The sequence below is a fragment of the Podarcis muralis genome, chromosome 8 (genome assembly GCF_964188315.1).
Source record: "Podarcis muralis chromosome 8, rPodMur119.hap1.1, whole genome shotgun sequence".
Classification (NCBI taxonomy): domain Eukaryota; kingdom Metazoa; phylum Chordata; class Lepidosauria; order Squamata; family Lacertidae; genus Podarcis; species Podarcis muralis.
In genome coordinates, this window is record NC_135662.1 from 19,867,746 (window position 1) to 19,892,332 (window position 24,587).

Sequence of the window (24,587 nt, forward strand, 5' to 3'; positions counted from 1 at the left end):
TAAAACCGTGTTTACGGAAGGCAATCTTACTCAGCTACGAGTGATCCCCGAAGAAGAAGAAGAAGAAGAAGAAGAAGAAGAAGAAGAAGAAGAAGAAGAAATACTCTTGATATTTAATGTGCTCTTTTTCCAAACTCCTCTAACAATGTTAAGATTAAGGACTTTAAAAACCGAAATAAAACAGGTTTAACTTGTTTACATAGCACACACCTGAAACGACAGTGAACAAAGAGTACTAGTCCCGCTTCTCTGTTAGCCAACAAACACCTGAAATCCAATACCTAGCTTGTGCTTGTGAGCACTGGATCCCATGTCTGCCATTGTGGAATAAAAGGGATTGCATGAAGGATTATGCTATCGGTGGCTGCTAGCCACAATGGCTATCTATGTTCTACCTCCACTATTGGAGACAGAGTGCCTTTGAATGCCAGTTGCAGTCAGGGAAGAGGTGCTGTTGTACTCAGGTGCTGCTTGCTAGCTTGCCATAAGCATCTGGCTGGCCACTGTGAGAAGAAGATGCAAGACTAGATGGGCAATTGTCTTGATCCAACAAGCTCTTCTAACCATCTTAAGTTTTTGCCTCAACTTTCAGAATCCCGCGTGCTGAGAATCACGATTAGGAAGAGTGCTGCTGCTCTCAAGTGGACTTCCCACGAACTTTGCTTGGCAAAGAACAGGGTACTGGACTCAATGGGTCTTTGGTCTGATTCATCAGAGCTCTTGTAATGTTCTTACCAGACTTCTGGCCAAATCCAACTTTGTTGTTGTTGTTTAGTCATTTAGTCATGTCTGACTCTTTGTGACCCCATGGACCAGAGCACACCAGGCACTCCTGTCTTCCACTGCCTCCCGCAGTTTGGTCAAACTCATAGCTTCGAGAACACTATCCAACCATCTCGTCCTCTGTTGTCCCCTTCTCCTTGTTTGTCTTTGTCCATGGAGTTTTCTTGGCAGGGATACTGGAATCTCGTTCCGGTTCCTGCTCCAGGTGGATCACGTTGGTCAAAACTCTCCACTATGACCTGTCCATCTTGGGTGGCCCTGCACAGCATAGCTCATAGCTTCTCTGAGCTATTCAAGCCCCTTCGCCATGGCAAGGCAGTGATCCATGAAGGGGCAAATCCAACTGGAGAGAGTTTATCATTATCTGGATCAGCAAACACTTGTTTCTTTAAAAGCTAATATTTGCAGATCACTACTTTTCATCACCATCTAGTTTGCTTTAAAGCTGGCAGTTTTTCAAGAGACAGTGGTCTGGAAATATATCTGCCGGTCAGGTTTCCTTGTAAGATTAAATTTATATAAACAGAAATAGTTTGCATTATTTGAATAAACATCCACAAATTTATGAATAGAATATATGACAGATAAGGTAATGATGAAGACAGGAGTGCCTGGCGTGCTCTGGTCCATGGGGTCATGAAGAGTTGGGCATGACTAAATGACTAAACAACAACAAAGGTAATTATATGTATAATTTTTAACATGCAGAGAATAACAAGTGCAAACAAATCAGAGAAGGGAGCTGAGGGAAGTCTCGGGAGAGAGGGAGAGGGAGGGATGGGGAGTAGGGGGATAAAAAGTGGAAGAAAATGATGCAACTGTTTACTTGGATGGATAATTTGTTTTGTTGAAATTGTTTAATAAAATGTTTTTTAAAAAAATAAGAAGAAAGAAATAGTTTGCATTGAATGTTAAGCTTACAGCGGTCTGGGATTCTGCAGCAGCCAATTACAATTATTTGGCACAATTCAGAAGTCACAATTTAGCATAGTACATCAGTGCCCCTGTTCAGATGTGCAATGCTACCCAAATGCCCACCTGCAGGAGTGAGCAGAGCTACTTGCAGGGATTATGTGGAATTGCACATCTTGGTGGAGCCTTTACTCACACAGCTCACCTCTTCAGAATATGTCCTGTCCCAGTTCACATGATCTGCACTTCTACATGGTTTCCTGCTGGATTGAAAGGCTGATAGGAGCTGTTCCATTTCTCCCACCCCTGCCACATGGCTCAAAATTTCACCTTACCCAGGAAGCCCAAGGAGCTATCCAGCAGACCAATAAGTAAGTACTCTTTGTTAGGAGCGAGTGGCAGGCTTCAGGCTTGCAGGGTCTATTGTTCTTGTGGTTTTGAACTAGAACCCTGAGATCTACCAGCCAGAGCCAAGCAATACACACACACACACACACACACACACACACACACACACACACACACATATATATATATATATATATATAGACAGAGAGAGAGAGAGAGAGAGAGAGAGAGAGTTTGGAATGATCAACTTTTAATAATTGCTTTTGTTACCATGTTATGTCATGAGTTACAAAATAGCTAGAAAAAACTACGAAGTTCTGAAAGGGCTTCAGTTTATTTGTGTGTTTTTTAATTTTAAAAAGAGCCATATTCATTACAAAAATGCTTCAGGCACTTTGTAGGATTCCTCTGGTTAAAAGACCTTGTCAAGAATCCTCAAAACTGCATGATCCACTTTTGGATCAAGACCCTCTTAATTAGGCCCCTTATGCTTAGAGTATGCAAACCTCCAAAAAGAGAACGGAAAAACCAGCATGTCAGGAAGGATGCCACACAAAGTTTACAGTAGCTGATCAGCAATCTGAGAAGAAAAGCAACCAGAGAAAAGAATTACACGAGGTCAGGGAATCTGTTTTTTTCCAAGTACCAAAACAGAATGGAGATTGCACACACACAAATCCTTTCCTGAAGACTGCAAACATTGTTCATTTCAGCTACGTAATTTAGGGCCATGTTGTTGTTGTTGCTGCTGCTGTGGTTAATTGGGGGTTGGAAATCCTTGCTGAACCACTGCAAATCACCCAGAGCCCAGCAGCTGATCCCCATCTGCTTCTCTGTCCATCCTTCTCTAGATAGTAAGGAAGCTGTCCAGCAAAAAGTCTTAGGGAGCACAGTAGCTGCTCAGCTCCCTATCTCTTACAGGGTTGTTGCTGCTGCTCTTTCTGGGCAACCCTGCAAAGTAAAAGAGTGCTGAACCGCTTTTCAAGGAGGCTGCCAGCTGCTCCACCCTCTTGGGAATGGGGAAGGCTGCAGCTCAGGGACAGAGCATCTCTTTGCATGTGTAATTGCCCAGGTTCAATCCCCTCCAGCATCGTCAGGTAAGACTGGGAGTGTCCCCTGCCTGTCGCATTCCATGTGTAAGGCAGCTTCCTGTGGTCCTAAGAATGAAAGCTGGTGGTGGCCGCAGCAGGACTGCTGGGGGTGGTGGTATAATTGGCATTGAGGGGGCACCAAAGGTGGCCAGCCCAGCCCCCGTGCTATCTATATTGTGTAGTGGTTAGAGAGCTGGACTAGGACCTGGCAGAGTTGTTGTTGTTGTTTAGTCGTTTACTCGTGTCTGACTCTTCGTGACCCCATGGACCAGAGCACACCAGGCACTCCTGTCTTCCACTGCCTCCCGCAGTTTGGTCAAACTCATGCTGGTAGCTTTGAGAACACTGTCCAACCATCTCATCTTCTGTTGTCCCCTTCTCCTTGTGCCCTTCATCTTTCCCAACATCAGGGTCTTTTCCAGGGAGTCTTCTCTTCTCATGAGGTGGCCAAAGTATTGGAGTCTCAGCTTCGGGATCTGTCCTTCCAGTGAGCACTCAGGGCTGATTTCCTTAAGAATGGATAGGTTTGATCCAGCTGGAGCAGGAACCAGCAAGCCACTCTAGTATCCCTGCCAAGAAAACTCCATGGACAAAGACCTGGCAGAGACCAAGGGTCAAATCCCCACTAAGCCATGAAGCTCACTGGGTGACCTTGGGCTAGTCCCTACCCTCTCAGCCCAGCCTACCTCACAGGGTTGTTGCGGGGGTTAAACGAGGAAGCTCCTCAAGCTCCTTGGAGAGGCAAAAGGTGGGATAGAAATGCAATAAATAAATACAAACAAATAAAAATTGTGTGTCACGTTCCTGCAAATTACCATAGTGAAGGGCATCAAATCCACCATCAAAATGTATGATGCAACTACAGTGGTACCTCCGGTTACAGATGCTTCACATTTCAGACTCCGCTAGCCCAGAAATAGTACCTCAGGTTAAGAACTTTGCTTCAGAATGAGAACAGAAATCCTGCGGGGGCGGCGGCAGGAGGCTCCATTAGCTAAAGGTTAAGAACAGTTTCAGGTTAAGAAGGGACCTCCAGAACGAATTAAGTTCTCAACTCGAGGTGCCACTGTATTTGTTTGAAAGATGGCAGACTTCAATCCTTTAGAAATGGAGGCGACTGGGTTGGCAAACTCCATGTACTTCTTCCATTAAAAAATAAAATAAAGTACGGTAGTTACAGGCGTGTGTTGACAGTACTGCTTGTTCTCAGCTGATTTCTCAAACACCTGCGATCTCCGCTTCGCTCCAAGACGAAAGACTTCCTTCCTTGGAGGTTGGACGGGCCATCCGTCATGGATGTTTTAGTTGAGATTCTTGCAATTGGGGTGGACTAGAAGATGACCCTGGGGGGTCCCTTCCAACTCTACAGTTCTATGATTCTAAGACGACACCGCGCGCTGCTCAGAGAAAGAAGTGGGCGCAAGAGGCTCCCCCCCCCCCCAAAGCAAACCGAAGCGCCCCTCGGTTCCCTCCCCGCGGCGCTTCTGCCCTCTGCCAGGAGGCGTCCACGGCTGCAGCAGCGCCAGGCAGCCAAGCGGAGCAGGCAGAAGCAGCCGGCGGCAACGGCGGCTCCACGTGTCAGGGCGGGGCGAGGCAGCGCTCGGGCTGGGCAGGGCTGGAGCTGCGCGCTAGCAAGGGAGCGAGCGAGGCAGCGGCAGGCAGGCAGGAGGGCGAGCGAGCGAGGAGGCTGCTGCGGCATTGACGGCGCCTCGCCTCTGCCTCCTCCCCTGGCCAGCAGCTCTGTGCCCCGCGCCACCTCCCACCGCAGCTGCGTCGCCGGGTCCAGGCGGGATGGGACCCCTCCGGGAAAGCAGCAAGGTGAGCGCACGGCGGAGGGGCTCGCAGGTGGGACGGGGCGGGATGGGACACCTCGGGGAGAGCCGCCAGGTGAGGTAAGAGGGCTCACCGGTGGGGCTGGCGAGGAAGATGAGGAAATCAGGATGTGCGTTTGTGAGTGCAAGTCCGTGCACGTGCAGCCCCAAAGACACGCGTTCGGTGTGTCGCGTGTACGTGTGAATACTTGCCATAATGTGTGCGAGTGAATGCGGGGGGGCTGTATGTGCTGGCACCGGGGTTCAAGCTTTGGCTAAGGCAAGAGCGGTGTTTAAGACTAGGATACACCAGCGGGAAAAGTGGGATGATGGATATTTTCACTTTCCCCTCCCCTCCTCATCTCTAAAATGCCCAGCAACAGACGCTAAAAGAGCAAACGCTGCTGAGTCCGCCCCTGATGGAGTCTGACATCATTAAGGCAAAATTTGTGGGATTCAGGGTGTGTGTGTTTATTTGAGGAAGTGAAGTCGAATAGGGTGGATGGGGATGTGTGGGGCAAAGGCAAGGGATGGGGTGAAGGAAATTCATAAGTGGGGGATCCCCAAGCAAAGGGGAGATGAAGGGTGTCTCTCGCCCTCCCCACCTTCCTTGCAACAGCATCACCCAGAAGAGTGTCCCTCGAGTCCATCTCTGATGGAGTCTGACATCATCACTGCTGCTGTGCCCCTGCCGCAGATTTTTCTCTGGAGTGGAGGTTGGGGGGGGCAGAGCAGGGAGAGACCTAGCTCACAATTACGTCACCCCAAAGCTGGGAAGACTGACCAGAACCCCCATTTTCTTTGGGCATTCCTTCCCCCACCCCCTTTGCATTTGCCGGAACCTCTTGGGGGCTGTAGCCCTGCCGATACAGGTGGCAAGGATGCTGCAAACGGCTGCGATAATTGCCTTTCAGTGCTTTTCCAGCTGATCCAATTTTAGCACAGTAATTGCAGTGCTGGTACTCGGTAGTCTTTGCATAGGATCTGTGCATCTCCCGTCTGGCAAACCTTTCGCTTTTAGCTGTTGACTTCTGCTTTTTTTCTACCTCTCCGGCAAGGGAGTGCACTTCTGTGTGGATACTCACATGCACATATTGATCGAACAAGGCTAACCCCCATCTGCCAGGTGTGGATACAAGAGGGGGCTTTTTATGGCGATATGTTGGACTGTTGCACAAGAGCAAAACTCCAGCGTTTACAGATTGCTGGAAAAGCCCTGCGAGCCATTTTGCACATTATGACGGAGTTGCCTCAGCAGCAGCAAATCGCATCTTCCTAGCAAGTAGACCATGTGACGAATACATATGCTTGCAAAGATGCCTGCCACATCAATGTCTGCATGTGACATTTCCCACATTCTTGCCTCGCTTTTAGCTCTGCTCAGTTCAGCAGTGGCATAACCGCCGCTGCAAATCGCTTCCGCATGGGCAGAACCACAGTTAGGCTGTGTGCATACATTTAAAGCACATCGTCTAACCTGCACAGAGCTACAATTCCCAGCACCCTTAACAAACTACAGCTGCCAGGATTCTTGGCGGGACGAGGGAGGTAATGTGCTTGGCATTTATGGTGCACAGAACCTTAGTACAGTGGTACCTCGGGTTACATATGCTTCAGGTTACAGATTCCCCTAACCCAGAAATTGTACCTCGGGCTAAGAACTTTGCTTCAGGATGAGAACAGAAATCATGCTCCAGTGGCACGGCAGAAGCAGGATGCCCCATTAGCTAAAGCGGTGCTTCAGGTTAAGAACAGTTTCAGGTTAAGAACGGACCCCCGGAACGAATTAAGTACGTAACCCGAGGTACCATCATCAGTGTAGTTTCAGTCTACATCAAGGAAATCCATCTGGCTTTGTACTGAGTCCAGGATTTTAGGTCCAGGATTTTAGCTACTAGCCATGATGACTATGTTTTGCCTCCACAGTTGAAGGCCAGCCATGCTTCTGAATACCCGTTTCTGAAAACCACAGGATGGGAGAGTAATCTTGTGCTTGGGTTTCTTGCTGGGGGTTTCCTACAGACATCTGCTTGTCCACAATGAGAACAGGATGCTAAACAAGATAGGCCATTGCCCTCATCCAGCAGCTCTTGTACCATTGAGATGGCCCTTCCGTGTGGCTCACTGTGGCCAACTGGAATGCTGTCCATGGGCAGCTCCACCTGAGCAGAAGCAGTTTTTGGTGGGGATCATACCCATTTGGAAGGGACCCCAAGGATCATTGAAGTCCAACCACCTGCAATGCAGGAATAAGCAGCTGTCCTGTATGGGGATCGAACCTGCAACCTGGGCGTTATCAGCCCCATGCTCTAGCCAACTGAGCTATCCAGGGGTGTTAGCTGATCTGCTGACTCCATACATTGAGCCAGACCTTTGGGTGGGGCAAGGGCTGGGAAATACGCATGGACTGATGTGCCCGTTGTCTCTGTCATTGGAAGGAGCACAAAATGCAGGACAAGGAGATCTGCCGCAGCCGAATTCCTCGCCTGGTCCTCCGGCCTCATCTCCCCCAACAGCAGCTCCGCCACCAGAAAGTGTCCCCGGCGTCCGAGTCGCCCTTCTCGGAGGAGGAAAGCAGAGAATTCCACCCCCTCAGCTCTTCTGGAGGGTCTGCAAGGACCATCAGCAGCAACAGTTTCTGCTCAGGTACTAGAAGAAACAGTGTGTCTGTGGCAATGCTGACATTATAGTCCAGAGATAGGGAACTAGTAATAATAATAATAATAAATTTTATTTATACCCCGCCCTTCCCAGCCAAGACTGGGCTCAGGGTGGCTAACACCAGATATAAAACAACTGATTAAGATACAACTTAAAAACAAGATTAAAATACAACATTAAATGCAGCCTCATTTCAATAGAAACTCAAATCAAAAACTTTTTGGGGATGAAAATGTCAAATCTTCACCAAGGCCAACTATCCAGACTGGTCCTACGTGGGCCAGAAAAAAGCCAGGGAAGTCCCCAAATAGGAGTTCCATCACAGAAGGAGAAAGGAAAAAGGAAAGAGGGGGAGGGGATCAAGTTGATTCCAAGCCAAAGGCCAGGTGGAACAACTCTGTCTTACAGGCCCTGCGGAAAGAAATCAGATCCTGCAGGGCCCTGGTCTCATGAGACAGAGCGTTCCACCAGGCCAGAGCCAGTGTTGAAAAGGCCCTGGCTCTGGTTGAGGCTAATCTAACTTCCTTAGGGCCCAGGACCTCTAGGGTGTTGCTATTTATCAACCTAGTAGGCATGATAGCCATGGTGACTATGTTCTGCCTTGACAGTTGGTGGCAGTGATACCAGTTTCTGAAAACCACAGGAGGGCAGAGTGCCCTTTTGCTCCAGTCTTGCTTGAGTGTTTCCCATTGGCATCTGGGTGGCCACTGTGGCAGCAGGATGCTAGATTAGATGAGCCACTGGTGTGATCCATTAGGTTCTTCTTATGTTCTCCAGATATTGTTGAACTGCAAGTCCCATCATGCCAGGCCTCTGGCTATTTGGGAGAGAATATGGGAAAATGAAAGTAATAGACACATTATAATTGCATGTTCAAGGGAACGTCCTATCAAGTAACTGTACAATCTTTAGAGGACATCTGAAGGCAGTGCTACATAGGGATGTTTTTAATGTTTGATGCTTTATTATGCTTTTATATTTGTTGGAAGCCACTCAGAGTGGCTGGGACAACCCAGTCAGATGGACGGGATACAAATAACATTATTACTATTAGGGGAGGGGGTTGGGCCTCCACTCCTATCAGCCACTGCCATCATGGTCAATGGTCAGGGATCATGAGAACTGTAGTCCAACAACAACTGGAGGGCTATAGATTCCCCATGCATTTTAGCCCAATTGCTTTTCCTCTCTACCCAAGAAAATAGAATTAACTTCCCTAACGGGGTCAGTGGTAGCAAATACACCAACTGAAACCTGTTGAAAATTAATCAGTTTGCTGCATAATGGGAGCCTGGGAAGCCAGGTCCAGCTATATCAACATTGTCTACACTGAATGACAGCAGCTCTCTTTAGGATTTTAGGCAAAGTTCCCTCCCAGCCCTGCCTGGAGGTGCCTTGAGTTGGACTTGGGATCTTTTGTATGCAAAGCAGATGCTATTTCACTAGGCTGCAGCCCTTCTCCAGTTACTCTGTCAGAAATGTATCCCAAGAGGCACCAAATATATATTGCTGTATTTTTCCACATTGCCAATTGCCTGGCTCCGTACAGTGGAGCTTTAGAGAGAAATAAAGTCACTGTCAATGAAACTCAGCTCGGAGCACATGAAGCATGTGCCGCTGACTGAAATCAGATGTTTCTGTTTGGATTAGTAAGTGTTTATCTTGAACGCTGCGTGGAAAAAAAAAATTGGCATGCCCATTTTAAACAGAGCTGAGGTTTACACACTTGGAGAATCTTGAAGGGTGAGGTTCACCCAGGAGCAGCTTAGACCTGCGAATTTAAGTTTGCATGTAAAACGAGAGGGGTAATTGGTTCAGGAGAGTACCGATTTACAGTTTCAAAAGATGGTTTCTAAAGAGAGCTTATATCCAAAGGTGTTTCTAATCCCTGTCTCAATTATAAGTGACCCAGCAGATGTCATGCAACAACACTGATTCGTGACACATGGCTTGAGAGCAGTACATGTGAAAAGGATCTAGGAGTCTTGGTTGACCACAAACTTGACATGAGCCAACAGTGTGATGCGGCAGCTAAAAAAGCCAATGCAATTCTGGGCTGCATCAATAGGAGTATAGCATCTAGATCAAGGGAAGTAATAGTGCCACTGTATTCTGCTCTGGTCAGACCTCAACTGGAGTACTGTGTCCAGTTCTGGGCACCACAGTTCAAGAAGGACACTGACAAACTGGAACGTGTCCAGAGGAGGGCAACCAAAATGGTCAAAGGCCTGGAAACGATTCCTTATGAGGAACGGCTAAGGGAGCTGGGCATGTTTAGCCTGGAGAAGAGGAGGTTAAGAGGTGATATGATAGCCATGTTCAAATATATAAAAGGATGTCATATAGAGGAGGGAGAAAGGTTGTTTTCTGCTGCTCTAGAGAAGCGGATACGGAGCAATGGATCCAAACTACAAGAAAGAAGATTCCACCTAAACATTAGGAAGAACTTCCTGACAGTAAGAGCTGTTGGACAGTGGAATTTGCTGCCAAGGAGTGTGGTGGAGTCTCCTTCTTTGGAGGTCTTTAAGCAGAGGCTTGACAACCATATGTCAGGAGTGCTCTGATGGTGTTTCCTGCTTGGCAGGGGGTTGGACTTGATGGCCCTTGTGGTCTATTCCAACTCTATGATTCTATGTGACACCCAACCTCCCACCGATTCACTGTGTCACATGTGTGGGTCAGTAATCAAATAATGACCATCTAATACAGGTGTATGGAACTTTTGGCTTTCTAGATGCTGCTGAACTACAACTTCCATCATCCCTGGCCATAGGCCATGTTTGCTTGCTGGAGCTGACGGGAGTTGCAGTTCAGCAACATCTGGAGGGGCCAAATGTTTGCTGCACCTGGTCCCATATAAGCAATGTTGAGTCTGGAAATTACAGCGTGCAAATGAAAATACAGGCTTGCCCCACCTCCATCCCTTGCAGATATTGATACTAATTTGACTAGTGAGAATTTTCCTATAACCACACAGTGGCTTAGTGATTCAAGTCCAAAAACAATTTGGAACGATTGTTCAAAGGGAGAGTGTACAAGGAGGCACAAGGGATTTCTTAGTTATAGGGGAATATCTACATTGCTAATAATGTACATTGGCTTTCTAAGAACTCAAGTCAAACCTGCATGCAACATCACTGTTCCCATTTGTGATTCCTAGCAACTGGTTATTTAGAGTCCTACTACCTCTAACAGAGAGGGATGTGGGTGGCACTGTGGGTTAAACCACAGAGCTGAGGACTTGCCAATCAGAAGGTCAGCGGTTCGAAACTACGCAATGGGGTGAGCTCCCGGTGCTCGGTCCCTGCTCCTGCCAACCTAGCAGTTCAAAAGCACGTCAAAGTGCAAGTAGATAAAAAGGTACCACTCCGGCGAGAAGGTAAATGGTGTTTCCGTGCGCTGCTCTGGTTTGCCAGAAGCAGCTTAGTCATGCTGGCCACATGACCCGGAACCTGTATGCCAGCTCCCTTGGCCAATAAAGCGAGATGAGCGCCGTAACCCCAGAGTCAGCCACGACTGGACCTAATGGTCAGGGGTCCCTTTACCTTTACCTTACATCTAACCGTGTGCTAGATCATGGCTGCTAACCACTGATAGCCTTGTCCTCCATGAATTTGTTCAATCCACTTTCACAGCTATCCCATTCAGTGGCCATCGTTGCCTCTCTGTGGAGTGAATTCCGTAGTTCAACTTCATTCTGTGTGGAGGAAGTACTTATTTTTGCCTACCACTACTTTCACAGCTTCCCCTGGTAGGACTTATAGTTCAAAGAGGGTGACAAGGATTCTAAGCAGGCCTCCAGCTCTGTCTTTCAGAGGAGAGGGAGCGGCTGTTAAATAAGCCCCGAATGACAGTGCACGGCAGTCGCAGAGCCGGGACTCCAGTCATAATTGGTGCCAAAAGCAGCCCTGCTAAGCTTTTCACAATTGGGCAGGAGGAGAGCTGGATTGGCAGGGCTGCTTAAAGAAAAGACTTGCTGACTCATAAAGTATAACCACATGTGTGGAGAAGTTACAGCCACCCTCCCTGCTGTACCCATCTCTTTTGCTTTAAGTGCTTCCCCAGCGTACTCCCATTGAAAAAAGGAGTATGATAGCAGACAATTGCTGGCTGGTTGTGGTGGACAAGTGAAAATGGGCATAGGGCTGTGGTTGTCCTGCTCTTCTCCCTTCTTATGACTGCTCTGCTCATTTAGTTGGTACCTTTTGGGTCTCTGCTGTGCTGCTCTGCTCTTCCCCTAACTCCTTGACTGGCTAGCAGGCAGGCTAGATATAGTAAGGAGATGAAGAAGAGTTTGGATTTGATATCCCACTTTATCACTACCCAAAGGAGTCTCAAAGCGACTAACATTCTCCTTTCCCTTCCTCCCCCACAACAAACACTCTGTGAGGTGAGTGGGGCTGAGAGACTTCAAAGAAGTGTGACTGGCCCAAGGTCACCCAGCAGCTGCATGTGGAGGAGCGGAGACGTGAACCCGGTTCCCCAGATTACGAGTCTACTGCTCCTAACCACTACACCACACTGGCTCTCAGTGGCAAAACATCTAATTTGGGTTCAGAACATCCCAGGTTCAATGTACAGCAGATCTGGGGACCCCCAGTACAGTCATACCGTGGATTACAGACACTTCAGGTTGCACATTTTTAGGTTGCATACCGCACTGAACCTGGAAGTACTGGAACAGATTACCTCTGGGTTTCAGTGCTCGCGCATGTGCAGAAACACTAAATCACACTTTGCGCATGCGCAGAAGTGCCGAATCATGACCCACATTTGCGCAGACAAGGCACTGAGGGTTGCAAATGCTGCGGGTTGCGAACATGCTTCCCGCACGGATCACGTTTGCAACCCGAGCACCCACTGTACTGGGAATGTCCCCAGTTTGAAGCCTTGCAGGGTGGCTGCCAGCCAATGTAGACTAGAGCTTCTCAAAGGGTGTGGCAGGAGAGAATGGCAAGTGTGGCAGGAAGATTCAAGGAACATCAAAGAAGCATTTAAACATTTCAGTGTACTATGGTTGTTGTTGTTGTTGTTGTTATTATTTTGCAGAATATGGATAGATATCTTTTGAAAATGAGAGCAAGAGCAAAGATTCTTTGTGTTGATGTGGAGATGAGAGTTTGTTTGTCTCAAATTAGGCCTAATATAAATGAGATTACCCAGCAAAAGCAAGTTCACACCTCTCACTGAGTTTGTATACATATTTAAGGTCCGTGCTTTTTCCCCCCCTTAAAAATTGTTTAGGGGTACTCTCATTTTGTCTTAAGAAAATCACAATTTTATAGTTCAAATCAGGAAAAAATAAATACAGTAAATGGACAAAAGTACAAAGATTCACAAAACGTTTAGGGGTATGCGTCCCCTTGTGTCCCCCCAGGAAAAAAGCACTGCTTGAGGTAAGTATGTAAGAGGATTGTTTATAATTATATTTTAGGAATGATTTGTGTTCTTATGTAGCTGCATTGTTCATAATAATAATAATAATAATAATAATAATTATTTATATACTGTCCTATACCCGCAGGTCTCAGGGCGTTTCACAGGGTAAATTTACAATATTAAAACACAGAACACATAATCAAAATAAAAACAGAAACAACTGAAGAACACCCCCACCCCCCAAAAACCCCACACCTTAAAAGGGCAACCAAAGGCCTGGTTAAAGAGGAATGTTTTTGCCTGGCACCTAAAGGTACATAATGAAGCCACCATGACCCATGATCATATTATAAAGTAGTTGTCTTCTGTGTTATAAATCAAGCACTGCTTGTTGTCTCCCTGCCTCATGTATTTCTTATCAATTAAAAATCAGTCTGGCACGAGCAAATTTTTATTGTGAAAGGGTTGCCCAGAGGAAGGAAGTTTGAGAACCACTGATGTAGACAATATTGAGCTATATGGGCCAAGACATATAAACGACCCCAAATGATGATAACGTAGCTCTATGCAGCTCGAAATGTGTACATCATATGTGAAATTGTCTTATGTGCACTTTTTTACACACTGTGGTACAGAGTGGGGAAACTCACTTGGACTACTGCAATGTGCTCTCCGTGGAGCTACCCTTGAAAGTGACTGGGAAACTACAACTAACCCAGAATGTGCCTGCCAGACTGGTGTCTGGGAGCAGACGCTGGGGCCATGTAACACCAGTCCTAAAGGATCTACATGGGCTCCCAGTACGTTTCCAAGCACAATTCAAAGTGTTGGTGTTGACCTTAAAAGCCCTAAATGGCCTTGGTGCTGTGTAGCTGAAGGAACATCAGCCCAGACACTGAAGTCCAGCTCCGAGGGTCTTCTGGTGGTTCCCTCATTGTGAGAAGAGAGGTTACAGGGAACCAGGCAGAGGGTAGTTGCACTCGCCCTGTGGAATGCCCTCCCACCAGATGTCAAACAGATAAACAACTATCTGATTTTTAGAAGACATCTGAAGGCAGCCCTATACAGTGGTACCTCTGGTTGTGAATGGGATCCGTTCTGGAGTCCCATTCTCAACATGAGCAGAACGCAACCTGCGTATGCGCATGCGCGGGTCGTGATTCGCCACGTCTGCACATGCGCGTGATGTCATTTTGCACGTCTGCACATGCGCGAGTGGCAAAACCCGGTACTTCTGGGTCACCGCAGGACGCAACCTGAAAAAATGTATCATGAAGCAAATGCAACACGAGGTATGACTGTATAGTTTTAAATGTTTGATGTCTTACTATGGTTTTATAATTTGTTGGAAGCCGCCCAGAGTGGTTGGGGCAACCCAGTCATATGGGCAGCAATAAATAAACTGTTATTGTTATTATTAGAGCCTATGCCCCCTTGGACTCACTCAGACTTATTTCCCCATAACGCTACGTATAATAAGAATAAGGATGCATAGGATTCTCTGTGGAATAGGATTTATGCATGCTGCATAAACATCCTGCAAACATTTTGAAATGAGGCTACTCTGGATTAATTCATTTGTAAGTGGCATCCTTGCTGATAAAATGAGAATAAGATTTCTGCATCTGCATTTTTACACATTTTTTAAGAGAGAGAGGGTATGGCCTGTTGAACTCAGTGGGGCTGCAAAAGTCGCAGGAAGGTGTTGGGCTGTATCCAACTATGTTCTACTCAGAGTAATCCATTGGCATTAGACAGGTCTGTTCATTTCAGTGGGTCTACTCTGAACGCGGCTAACATCGGCTGCCCCCCATTATTTCTTCTATGAAATTATTGATCAGTGGGGGGGGGGGGGAGCCAGCTTTCAAAAAGCACATTTGTTCCAGCCAATTGCGTGTGGAGCTCGTTATAAAACTTCCAGCTGGATGCTAGGCTTCGATAAAATGAAACAAATGCTTTGGCGTGCGTGCTGTCTGTCATCTGACATTGAAACAGGCACCCTCCGGCCTTCCCCCTCCGGTTTGGATTTCAGCTGCAGGGTTCATATGTCAAGCAGAGAGAAAAACATTCTCCCAGCAGCAACGCCTGCCTCATCAGCTGCCGAGTATTTCACCACATCAGGTCTGTTATCCTTGTAAGTTGCATAGTAGGGGCTGCTTGGGATCGGTTCTCTACTGAGTGCTGCATTTACCTTGTCCACCTGGAAAAGGGGATGTCCACAAAGCAGTGTCAGCTATTTAGCTCTGAATGGCCCATTCATGGTCTGGGTGTCCCAGAGAAAGGCAACCCAAAAGAGTGTCTCCTGAGCACTCTGGAAAACATAAAGTAAAGGGACCCCTGACCATTATGTCCAGTCGTGACCGACTCTGGGGTTGCGGCGCTCATCTTGCTTTATTGGCCAAGGGAGCCGGCGTACAACTTCCGGGTCATGTGGCCAGCATGACTAAGCCACTTCTGGCAAACCAGAGCAGCGCACAGAAACACCATTTACCTTCCCGCCGGAGTGGTACCTATTTATCTACTTGCACTTTGGTGTGCTTTCGAACTGCTAGGTTGGCAGGAACAGGGACCGAGCAATGGGAGCTCACCCCGTCGCGGGGATTTGAACTGCTGATCTTCTGATTGGCAAGTCCTCGGCTCTGTGGTTTAACCCACAGCGCCACCCGCATCCCTTCTGGAGAATGTAGGCTTTGGAGATCTGCCTGCAAGGTAGTAAGACATGTGTGGCACTCACAGCAAACGGGACATCTTTTTCACACCAAGCACTACATTATCTAGCACACGTCAGTGATTGGAAGTGCAAGGGGCAAAAGGTTGGTAGAGTATCTGTGGGAATATTCAGGGAGGCAGGTGAGGATATATTCTTTACTAATATCCTTCCTAACTTGCGTTAGCAAGTTTCTTTACTTGGCAGAGTGCATTCCCCTTTACACAGCACAGCAGATAGCTGGTTGCAGGCTCGTGTGAGCCTCTGACTATATTATACAATTCAATCTGTCTCAGATTGAATTGTACGTTCCTGGTAAATTCCCTTGAATCCCTCCTAAAAGAATAAGGACACCACAGTCTTATTCATAAGTAAGAAAAAGAAAGTTTACTCACAATCAGGCAGAGCACAGTGTGATCCCTGAAGCTGGGCTTAAGGCTTAAAGTTACAAATATGTACATGTGGATCTACCCCATATGGGGGAATAATCCCAGTGACTGCAAGCTAGCAGTCCAGCACTTCACACAATGAAAGGAATATGGAAAAGAGAGAGAGAGGTGCTTTGTGACTCGTCCTTTTGTTACCTGGACAGGTTAGGTCACGCCCACCTTCTGTCACATGCAAAAGGAAGGATGTTCCAGCCAGGAGGAACAGGAAGTTTCGACTGGCTGGACCAAACACTCCCTCACATGTCTTCTCTAGCATTACAAGGAATGTTGAACTTGACTGCTCCCAGTAGATTACATCCCACAGTATCCAGTATGGCACTTATCTTCATATAGTAGCCTATATTCCAGGAAAATCTCTTCCATCCAAGCAAGCAAGCAAGCAAGCAAGCAAGCAAGCAAGCAGGGGACATCAGAACAATTCAAGGGAAGAGGAGATATTCACATTAATTGCTTCATCTTGTCCTGCACACCACTGGCAAGTGGCCCCTGGGTGGCTGTTGAGAACAGAATATGGCCCTCTGGCTCAAAAGATCCCCCACCTCTGATGTATCCACTTACTACTACTACTACTACTACTACTACTATTTTAATTTATATCCCACGCATCTTGCTGGGTTTCCCCAGCCACTCTGGGTGGCTTACAACATATATAAAAACACAACAAAGCATCAAACATTAAAAAACAAAATATCCTATATGAGCAACAAACAAACCAATAAATCAATAGAAACCAATAACAACAATAACAATACAATGGTACCTTGGTACTCGAATGGCTTGGCTCCTGAACAAATTGGCTCCCGAACGCCACAAATCTAGAAGTGAATGTTCTGGTTTGCAAACGTTTTTCAGAAGCTGAACGTCCAACGCTGCTTCCTCAGCTTCCGGTTGAGTGCAGGAAGCTCCTGCAGCCAATCGGAAGCCATGCCTTGGTTTTCAAACCGTTTCGGGAGTCGAATGGACTCCCAGAACAGATGAAGTTCGAGAACCAAGGTACCACTATAATGGCAATAATAAACAGTTTACAGTTATACCCAAATTAAAACAACCACCAACCCCAACTAAACATTTAACCTTCGGAATAAGGTCCATTGAACTTAGTGGGGCTTGTGTTTCTGCAGATGTGCATAGGATCCCACCGTTAGGCTGCAATTCTTGTATACTTTTGCTCAAGAGTGAGCCTTGTTGAACTCAGCAAGGTTTGTTTCAGAGCGTGCATATGCCTAGAGTCAGACTGCACATGAATTAATATGGAATTATCTTGCCTGGCAACTCCTGGAAAACTGATATAGTCTTGCAAGAGCCCTTCTACAAAGCAGTTTCCCTCATCTCAGTGCTCGGTGCACCTGCTTGAGAAGTCACGCCCGATGACTTTCGCTTCTGTCTTCACCTGCTTTGTACATCAGTCAGCAGAGTGAGCTGGAAAAGAGGAGCACCTGGCAAAGTATGCCTCATCCTTCCCCACTTTAGTTCATTTCTTTTTCAATGCATCTGCACATAGGACTCGGTGCAAAGTTACACTTTACAATTTCTTTTAAAGGTTTTGAAAGCATCCTTTGACACTGATGGATGGTTGCAAAGCTCGTCAATGTTAGAAAACAAAAGCGCACAATACATTCGTTGCAAGTTAGCTCTTAAGGGCCTTCATTACAAACTTAAAACTGGCTTAATATTTATTTTCTCTTTCTTTTTTCTGTATATAATTTTTATTAAATTTTCTGCTTTATGATTTAAAATACACATTTTACATCCTTATGATATCAGTGGCTTCCCTTCTTCTCTTTCCATGGTTCATTTTACATGTCATAAATCCCTGCATATTTTACAAATACTATTCCCAGTGCTTTTTTCCTGGGGGGACGCAGGGGTATGCATACCCCTAAACATTTTGTTTGGCCTCATTGAGGGGGCAGTATTTCAATATGTGTAGGAAAATGAGAGTACCCCTAAACATTTTCAGGGGGGGGGGAGCACTGACTACACCATTCAGTATTCCATTATTGCATCCATCAAAACTTATTTACACTGTTTAATTTATCTTAATGCTGCCAGTATTTTCTTTTCTCTTTCTAGGGTACCATGAATTCTAGGGTAGGGAGACTAGGGATCTGTAAAGAGCTCATTCTTAGTGCAGACCTTCCAAGTGTCCCTATTTTCCAGGGACAGTCCTGGTTTCTGATTTGATCCCAGAATGTCTCACTTTTCCTTAGGACGTCCCTATTTTCATTGGGAAAATGTTGGAGGATATGGAGATATTCAACCCCCTGAGCCAAGCAGATAAGTGATTATACATCATGTTGGAAGCCACCCAGAGTGACTGAGGCAACCAGTCAGGTGGGAGGGGGTATAAAGGCATTGTTGTTGTCATCGTCATTGAATAAGAGGTCCCTATTTTCATCAGAGAAATGCTGGAGGGCATGTTAGTGCCTTCACCAGACAGTTCCCAGGATTCTTCGGGGAAAGCCCTGAAAATTGCACTGGTGTAATGTCAGTTTCAGTTTGTCGGAAGCGGTTTCATGTGCTTGCTTGCACATACAACCAGTGACGGAACTTAGGCTGGATCTAAACACATCAAAGAGGTGTTTCTGTAGCGTTGTAAATTTAAACAGGAAAAACAGGACTCCACATCGCCGTCTGGTGACACAATGTTATATCGCATATACAACACACAAAAATCACTTTTTCTTTACCAGTCTAGCTGAGCCCTTAGTCTTCATTCTCTTGTGCATATTCCATTTTCTTCCATGATCACATTATCATAGCATTATAGAGCTGGAAGGGGGCCTGCAGTCCAGCAAGTTCAGCTCCCTTTTGAAAGTCAATGTTTGGTATATCTTGGCTGTAAGTCCTGGAAGACCTGCTCCCTGCCTTGCAAACCTTTTCCCATCTGGCCTGGGAGGGTGGAGACCTGACTGACTCTAGCTAAAAAAAGCTGAGGCTGCTGAACAGACTCTCAGGCTCTCGCCCCCCTCGCCACACTGCTTCAGGTAACTCTTGATTGCATATTTACTCCACCTTTTCCTCCAATGAACTCAATGCAGCTTCTTCCTCGAATTTATCCTCCCAGCACTCTCATGAGATAGATTAGGCTGAATGATAGGAGCTGGCTGAAGGTCATGCAATGAAGTTTATGGGGATTGGAATCTGATCAGTCATCCTCTGGCACTGTGTGGCACTAGCTCTATACATGCACATGGTCTGTGCATTGCAAGCAGATCCAGATCTGGATTGGGATGCTAGGTTTGGATCAGATTGAAGCTTCGTATATGTTAAGAGAGTTTAACTACCAGGAGCAGGAGCCTTGAGTAGGTTACTTTCTGTCTCGGTTCCCCGCCATTAAAATGACAGTCTAGTTTAGGGACGTGGGTGGCGCTGTGGGTAAAAGCCTCAGCGCCTAGGACTGGCCGATCGCATGGTCGGCGGTTCGAATCCCCGCAGCGGGGTGCGCTCCCGTCGTTCGGTCCCAGCGCCTGCCAACCTAGCAGTTCGAAAGCACTCTCGGGTGCAAGTAGATAAATAGGGACCGCTTACTAGCGGGAAGGTAAACGGCGTTCCGTGTGCTGCGCTGGCTCGCCAGAGCAGCTTCGTCACGCTGGCCACGTGACCCGGAAGTGTCTCCGGACAGCGCTGGCTCCCGGCCTATAGAGTGAGATGAGCGCACAACCCTAGAGTCTGGCAAGACTGGCCCGTACGGGCAGGGGTACCTTTACCTTTACCTAGTTTAGTGATGAATGCACTTTCTCATTTCAATTCACTACTTATTGTTATACCATGCATTCTTATAACATAGTTTGAGGGCTGGCATCCATGAGCAGTTTCCAGGACCCTGACACTGCCCATATGGGCAAATGTCCGTTTCTCTTTTTTTTTTTTTCAGTCTTAAGTTCCGTTCGTCACAAGAGTTTGTGATTTTTTTTTTTTAATTAATAAATTCTTATGGAAAGTCATCAGCATTTTGGTATGATTTTTACCTACTCTATATATTTTATATGCATTGTCACCTAATCATAGAATCATAGAGTTGTAAGGGACCACTGAGGATCATCTAGATCCTGCAATCTCTGCAAATCAGGAATGTGCAGCTGTCCCTTTCAAATCCGTAATCAGCGTGTAAGCCTTGAAACTTGCTTTTGGAGTTCCATTTGGGCCATCTTCATTGTCAACTCAACATACTGTCATCTGTAAGCATCATTTTTGGTGGTTTGGGGAAGAATGGGGCCTGCTCTTAATTCCCAGGCAATTGAGGATTTACTTATTTTTTATGTGCTTGTTCTGCGAAGGGATTAACATCCTGCCTGAGTTGTCAGCCAAGTTATAGCTGACGTCTGTTAGAAACTGTTTGTAACAGACGGCCTTCTGAAAAAAGGCGGGGCAAACATTTTGTGCCATCCAAGATTAAGACTTGCCAAGTCATGAAAGCAGAAAGCTGACAGAATGAACCTTGCTTCTTCCTTTCTTTCTTTTTTTAATAACAAAAAATGCTATGTCCAAGTGAACAGAGGAGTAAGAGCTGGTGCTAACCAACTCGTGGTTTGATGGTACCACCAAGTCCCATCCTTCCCTTTTCCTCTTAATTTCTTCTGCGCAACAATAGTCATAGCCTCGGGGAAATGTTATCTCCGGTTACGAATGGACGGCATGGAAATTTCCTCTCCGTTCCAGTCAGGACTCTGGCTGTGCCTTCACAAACTGGTAAATTCTTCTTATGCTGCTATGGAAGTGTCTGTAGATGTGTTGCTCTGATATATTTTATTTTTTAAAAGAAAGCGGTCTCTCCCCACCCTGTAAGGAATCTTGTCAAATTGCTGGACCTTGAGCAGATTTGCTAAGTTGGCAGTGTGGAGATGCATGAGGTCTTCAAGATACTCCAGAGGTCAGCCCACTGCCCTTCTTGTGATTGATCCGGCAGCGGGATGATTTGTGACAAGGCAATGGAGGAAGGCAGAGAAAATGCATGGTCCACGGTCAGAGGTTATGGGAAATGTAGTCATAAAAGGTCTGGAGGGGCCCAGGTTGAAGAAGGCTGATTTATATATGCAGGGATGTAATCTGTGTCCTACATCAAGGAATGACTTTGCCTCTTGGGATGGGCAGTGCACTGCTGCTATTTTGGGTGACAGCGAAAATTTTGATCCTGCAAAAGATCTTGAGTTCAAATGTACATCTGATACATTTATATGCATTGCTGGGGGGTGGGGAGGTGGAAATGTCTCTGGCAGAATGAGCTGGGTCCTGCAACTGTCCAGATGTACCTTATATTTTCCATGTGGCTGCTTTGTGGGGAGGGGGGGTACATTAGGTATATCGTTTATTTAGAAATAACAGAAGGGTCATAGGAAAGAGGATTGCATGCAACAAATCCTTTCATTGTCTGCAGCTGAATTCAAAAGCCTGGCTTAGTTATTGGTATGTCTAAAGGTCATTAATGTTGATAGGAGCCAAGAGGAGGAATTGTTGTCTGTGCCAAGTTCAGTTTGTTCCCATGATAAGCAGCCTGATGTCTGTGAAAGCTGGAGAGCTTAAGCAATTTCAGTTAAAATGGAGGAGTTGTGAGGCTGAATGTAGCTTCCAGGGCTGGAGCCATGTTTGAGAGGGCGCAGGAGAAAATGCCGCAGTTTCCCCCTTCTCTGTTGGTAGAACATGGTGAGTTTACCAGCCAGTAGGAGGAGGTAGCAGCAGACTGCACTGATCCAAGCAGTGATGGGTCAATGCAGCCCACCAGTTTGAATTTCCCAGAATGCCCTGGGCTGCTGCTATGTTGAAGGCTTTGTAGAAAATTAAAATGGCAGCTTAGACCCATGGTCCTGCTTGGTGTCTAAGCTGGGGGGGACGAATTAGAAAGGGACACAGTGAAGATATCAGTAGTATGCCCTAGCAGGGCTTGGAAGCCCTGGCAGCTTCCCAAGGGAGTTGGGAAGCTTTGTGAAACGTATGTAGACATTATAATGTTGTAGAATTGAATCCCCTTGTGAATTCCTTTTTAAAAAAAAAAAAAATTTTTTGAGTTCAGGATTTTTACATACATTATATTATCTTCTTCCAATTTTTAAATTTCCCATACAATTTTTTTCTCCCCCCCCCCCCCATATCTATTGGAAGGGTTCAAACAATTAGCCTCAGCGACCAAATGTATTTTGTTCCAGTAGTTTCTATCCATTGAAGATAGGGGTTCCATTTGTTCCTTATTGTGGTGGACTTGACCTTCCACATTGTTTCCTGTGACATGACTGTAACAATGGCCGACTGAATAAATTCAAACAAATTCCATGCCTCTACTGTCCATTTTTCTCTATCTTTGCAACCTTAAGCTATTGTTGCCTTTCCTGCTAAAATCATAGCTTTGAAGTTAAGCTGGTCACCTTTCTCTATAGCCGTGTTTCCAAGTATACCCATAGTCATGAAATCAAAGTCTGTTGAAAGCTTCACTAATAAATTAATAACTTTTAGGGTTTTATTCCAGAATTCCTTTACCTCTGGGCATTCCCAGTACATATGGGAAAACCATCCCTTGGCTATCCCCTTGTGAATTCTACACTGCATATTTCTGACTATAAACTATGCAGTGATTTAAGTTTGGGAGAATGTATCCCCTGTGGGATGTGATACATAAGTAGCAGTCAAGTACAACATTCTCATCTGCAGTATGGGGACAATAAGGATTGCAACACGGTACTGTTGAAACTCTGAATAGGCTAAGTGTAGATCTACCCGGGGGGGGGGGGGGACACACACACACTAAAAATAGGTCAGAAATTAAATCATTATAACCAAAGAAAACCGCTATGTAAAATCTCAGAGGTTTTCCTTTGCTCTCCAGTGCCATCTGGTGTTGCATGTTTATAATGCATTCAAAGCACTGTTTTTTGACTAATGTAGCTGAGTCCTAAATGTGTTATATGAAGTTTTATTTTTTATTATTCATGATGAAGTACAGTGGTACCTCGGGTTAAGTACTTAATTCGTTCTGGAGGTCCGAACTTAACCTGAAACTGTTCTTAACCTGAAGCACCACTTTAGCTAATGGGGCCTCCTGCTGCCGCCGCACTGCCGGAGCCCGATTTCTGTTCTCATCCTGAAGCAAAGTTCTTAACCCGAGGTACTATTTCTGGGTTAGCAGAGTGTGTAACCTGAAGCGTCTGTAACCTGAAGCGTATGTAACCTGAAGCGTATGTAACCTGAGGTACCACTGTATTATGAAGTATCATGAATTAGTATTAGTATTAGTAGTATTATCCAAACAATAAGGATTGCAACAAGGTACTACTGAAACTCTCAATGAGCAATATGAAGTATTATTATTAGGGCAGGTGGCACTTGATTCCTGCATTGCATGGGGTTGGACTAGTTGACCCTCAGGGTCCCTCCCAAATGTACAGTTCTATGATTCATGGTGACAGAAGATACTTTGCACATGCTTTATATAATCGTGCTTTAAAGATGTTCCTTGAAACAGAGGGATATGAAATTGGCGAGCGTTCAGTGCTCTGACCAGATTGTCAGGAAGCACTTCTAGACTGAATATGAACATAGTCTGCATTGACTCCTGCAAATTCTCTTTCGAAGGTCTTCTACCCTCCCCACTGGAACAAAGAATCCCAGTCCCTCCTATGAAAAAGAAACCTGGAAAACTGTGCTGTAGGTCTTGAAGGCTTTCCCTTTTGCTAATGAAATATGATTCCCTGTAACGCAGCAGCTTGTTGCCAACACCTGCTCTGTTTACTTTGACCAGGCTGTCAGCAAACGCATCTAGCTTACAGCTCTTCTAAGCCATTTCCAAACTTCGCAGGTTTCCTAAACTTGGTTGCACACCAGGGAAGCTTGTGCTTTAAAAACAAAGCAAAACAAAACCTGGCTAGTGTTTTGGAGACATAGAGAAATCGATGTGCATTCCACTCTTTTTGGCATTTTCCCAAACTACTTCTGGGAACGACTCGCCTTTTAAAATAATTGGATGAAGATGGACCATAGTAGAAACTTGCCCCTTAGGCCAGAGGTGGGGAACCTCAGGCACCAGGCCAAACCTGGCCCTCCAGGGCTGTCTTATCCGGCCCCGGAGGCTCAGAATGTAGGTATTGCACAACAATCCCTTTAACAGAACTGGGAGGACCCTGTATTAATAAAGGAACATATCTGTGGTGTTCGATATTCCTTGTGAACAATTGTGGGATGATATCAATTTAAATGGAGGCATTGACCAGATCTGATTCTAGTCTTCTAGCCGCCTTCAGTTTGTAAACCAAATTCTCTCTCCCATGTCCCATTAAGATCAGAACTCCACCCGAATTCATTCTCCAATAGCAATTTCTATATTGCTGATTCTTACCCTTTGGAGATGTCTCCTTCCCCAGTCACTGTTTTCTCAAATTGTACCAGTTGCCTTGTGCCATCATCAGCTTTTCTAGGCAGAGAGAAATACTGGCTTGATTGGAAAATATGAATGGGAGAA

At 46.0% G+C, this 24,587-nt stretch overlaps 1 protein-coding gene across 4 annotated transcripts in view; it reads left to right on the forward strand.

Annotated features, from left to right (window-relative positions):
* The first annotated feature begins 4,746 nt into the window (after positions 1–4,746).
* Positions 4,747–24,587, forward strand: part of SYBU (syntabulin) — a 47,720-nt gene continuing 27,879 nt past the window's right edge. For 3 of the 4 annotated variants that reach the window (XM_028736273.2, XM_077932762.1, XM_077932763.1), the window contains exons 1-2: positions 4,747–4,952; positions 7,384–7,591. In XM_028736273.2, the coding sequence (XP_028592106.2) occupies positions 4,926–4,952; positions 7,384–7,591 (235 nt within the window). In that variant the 5' untranslated portion in view covers positions 4,747–4,925. Of the gene's footprint in view, positions 4,953–7,383; positions 7,592–20,525; positions 20,834–24,587 lie in introns of those variants that run through there. The other variant, XM_028736272.2, reaches the window with a different exon arrangement.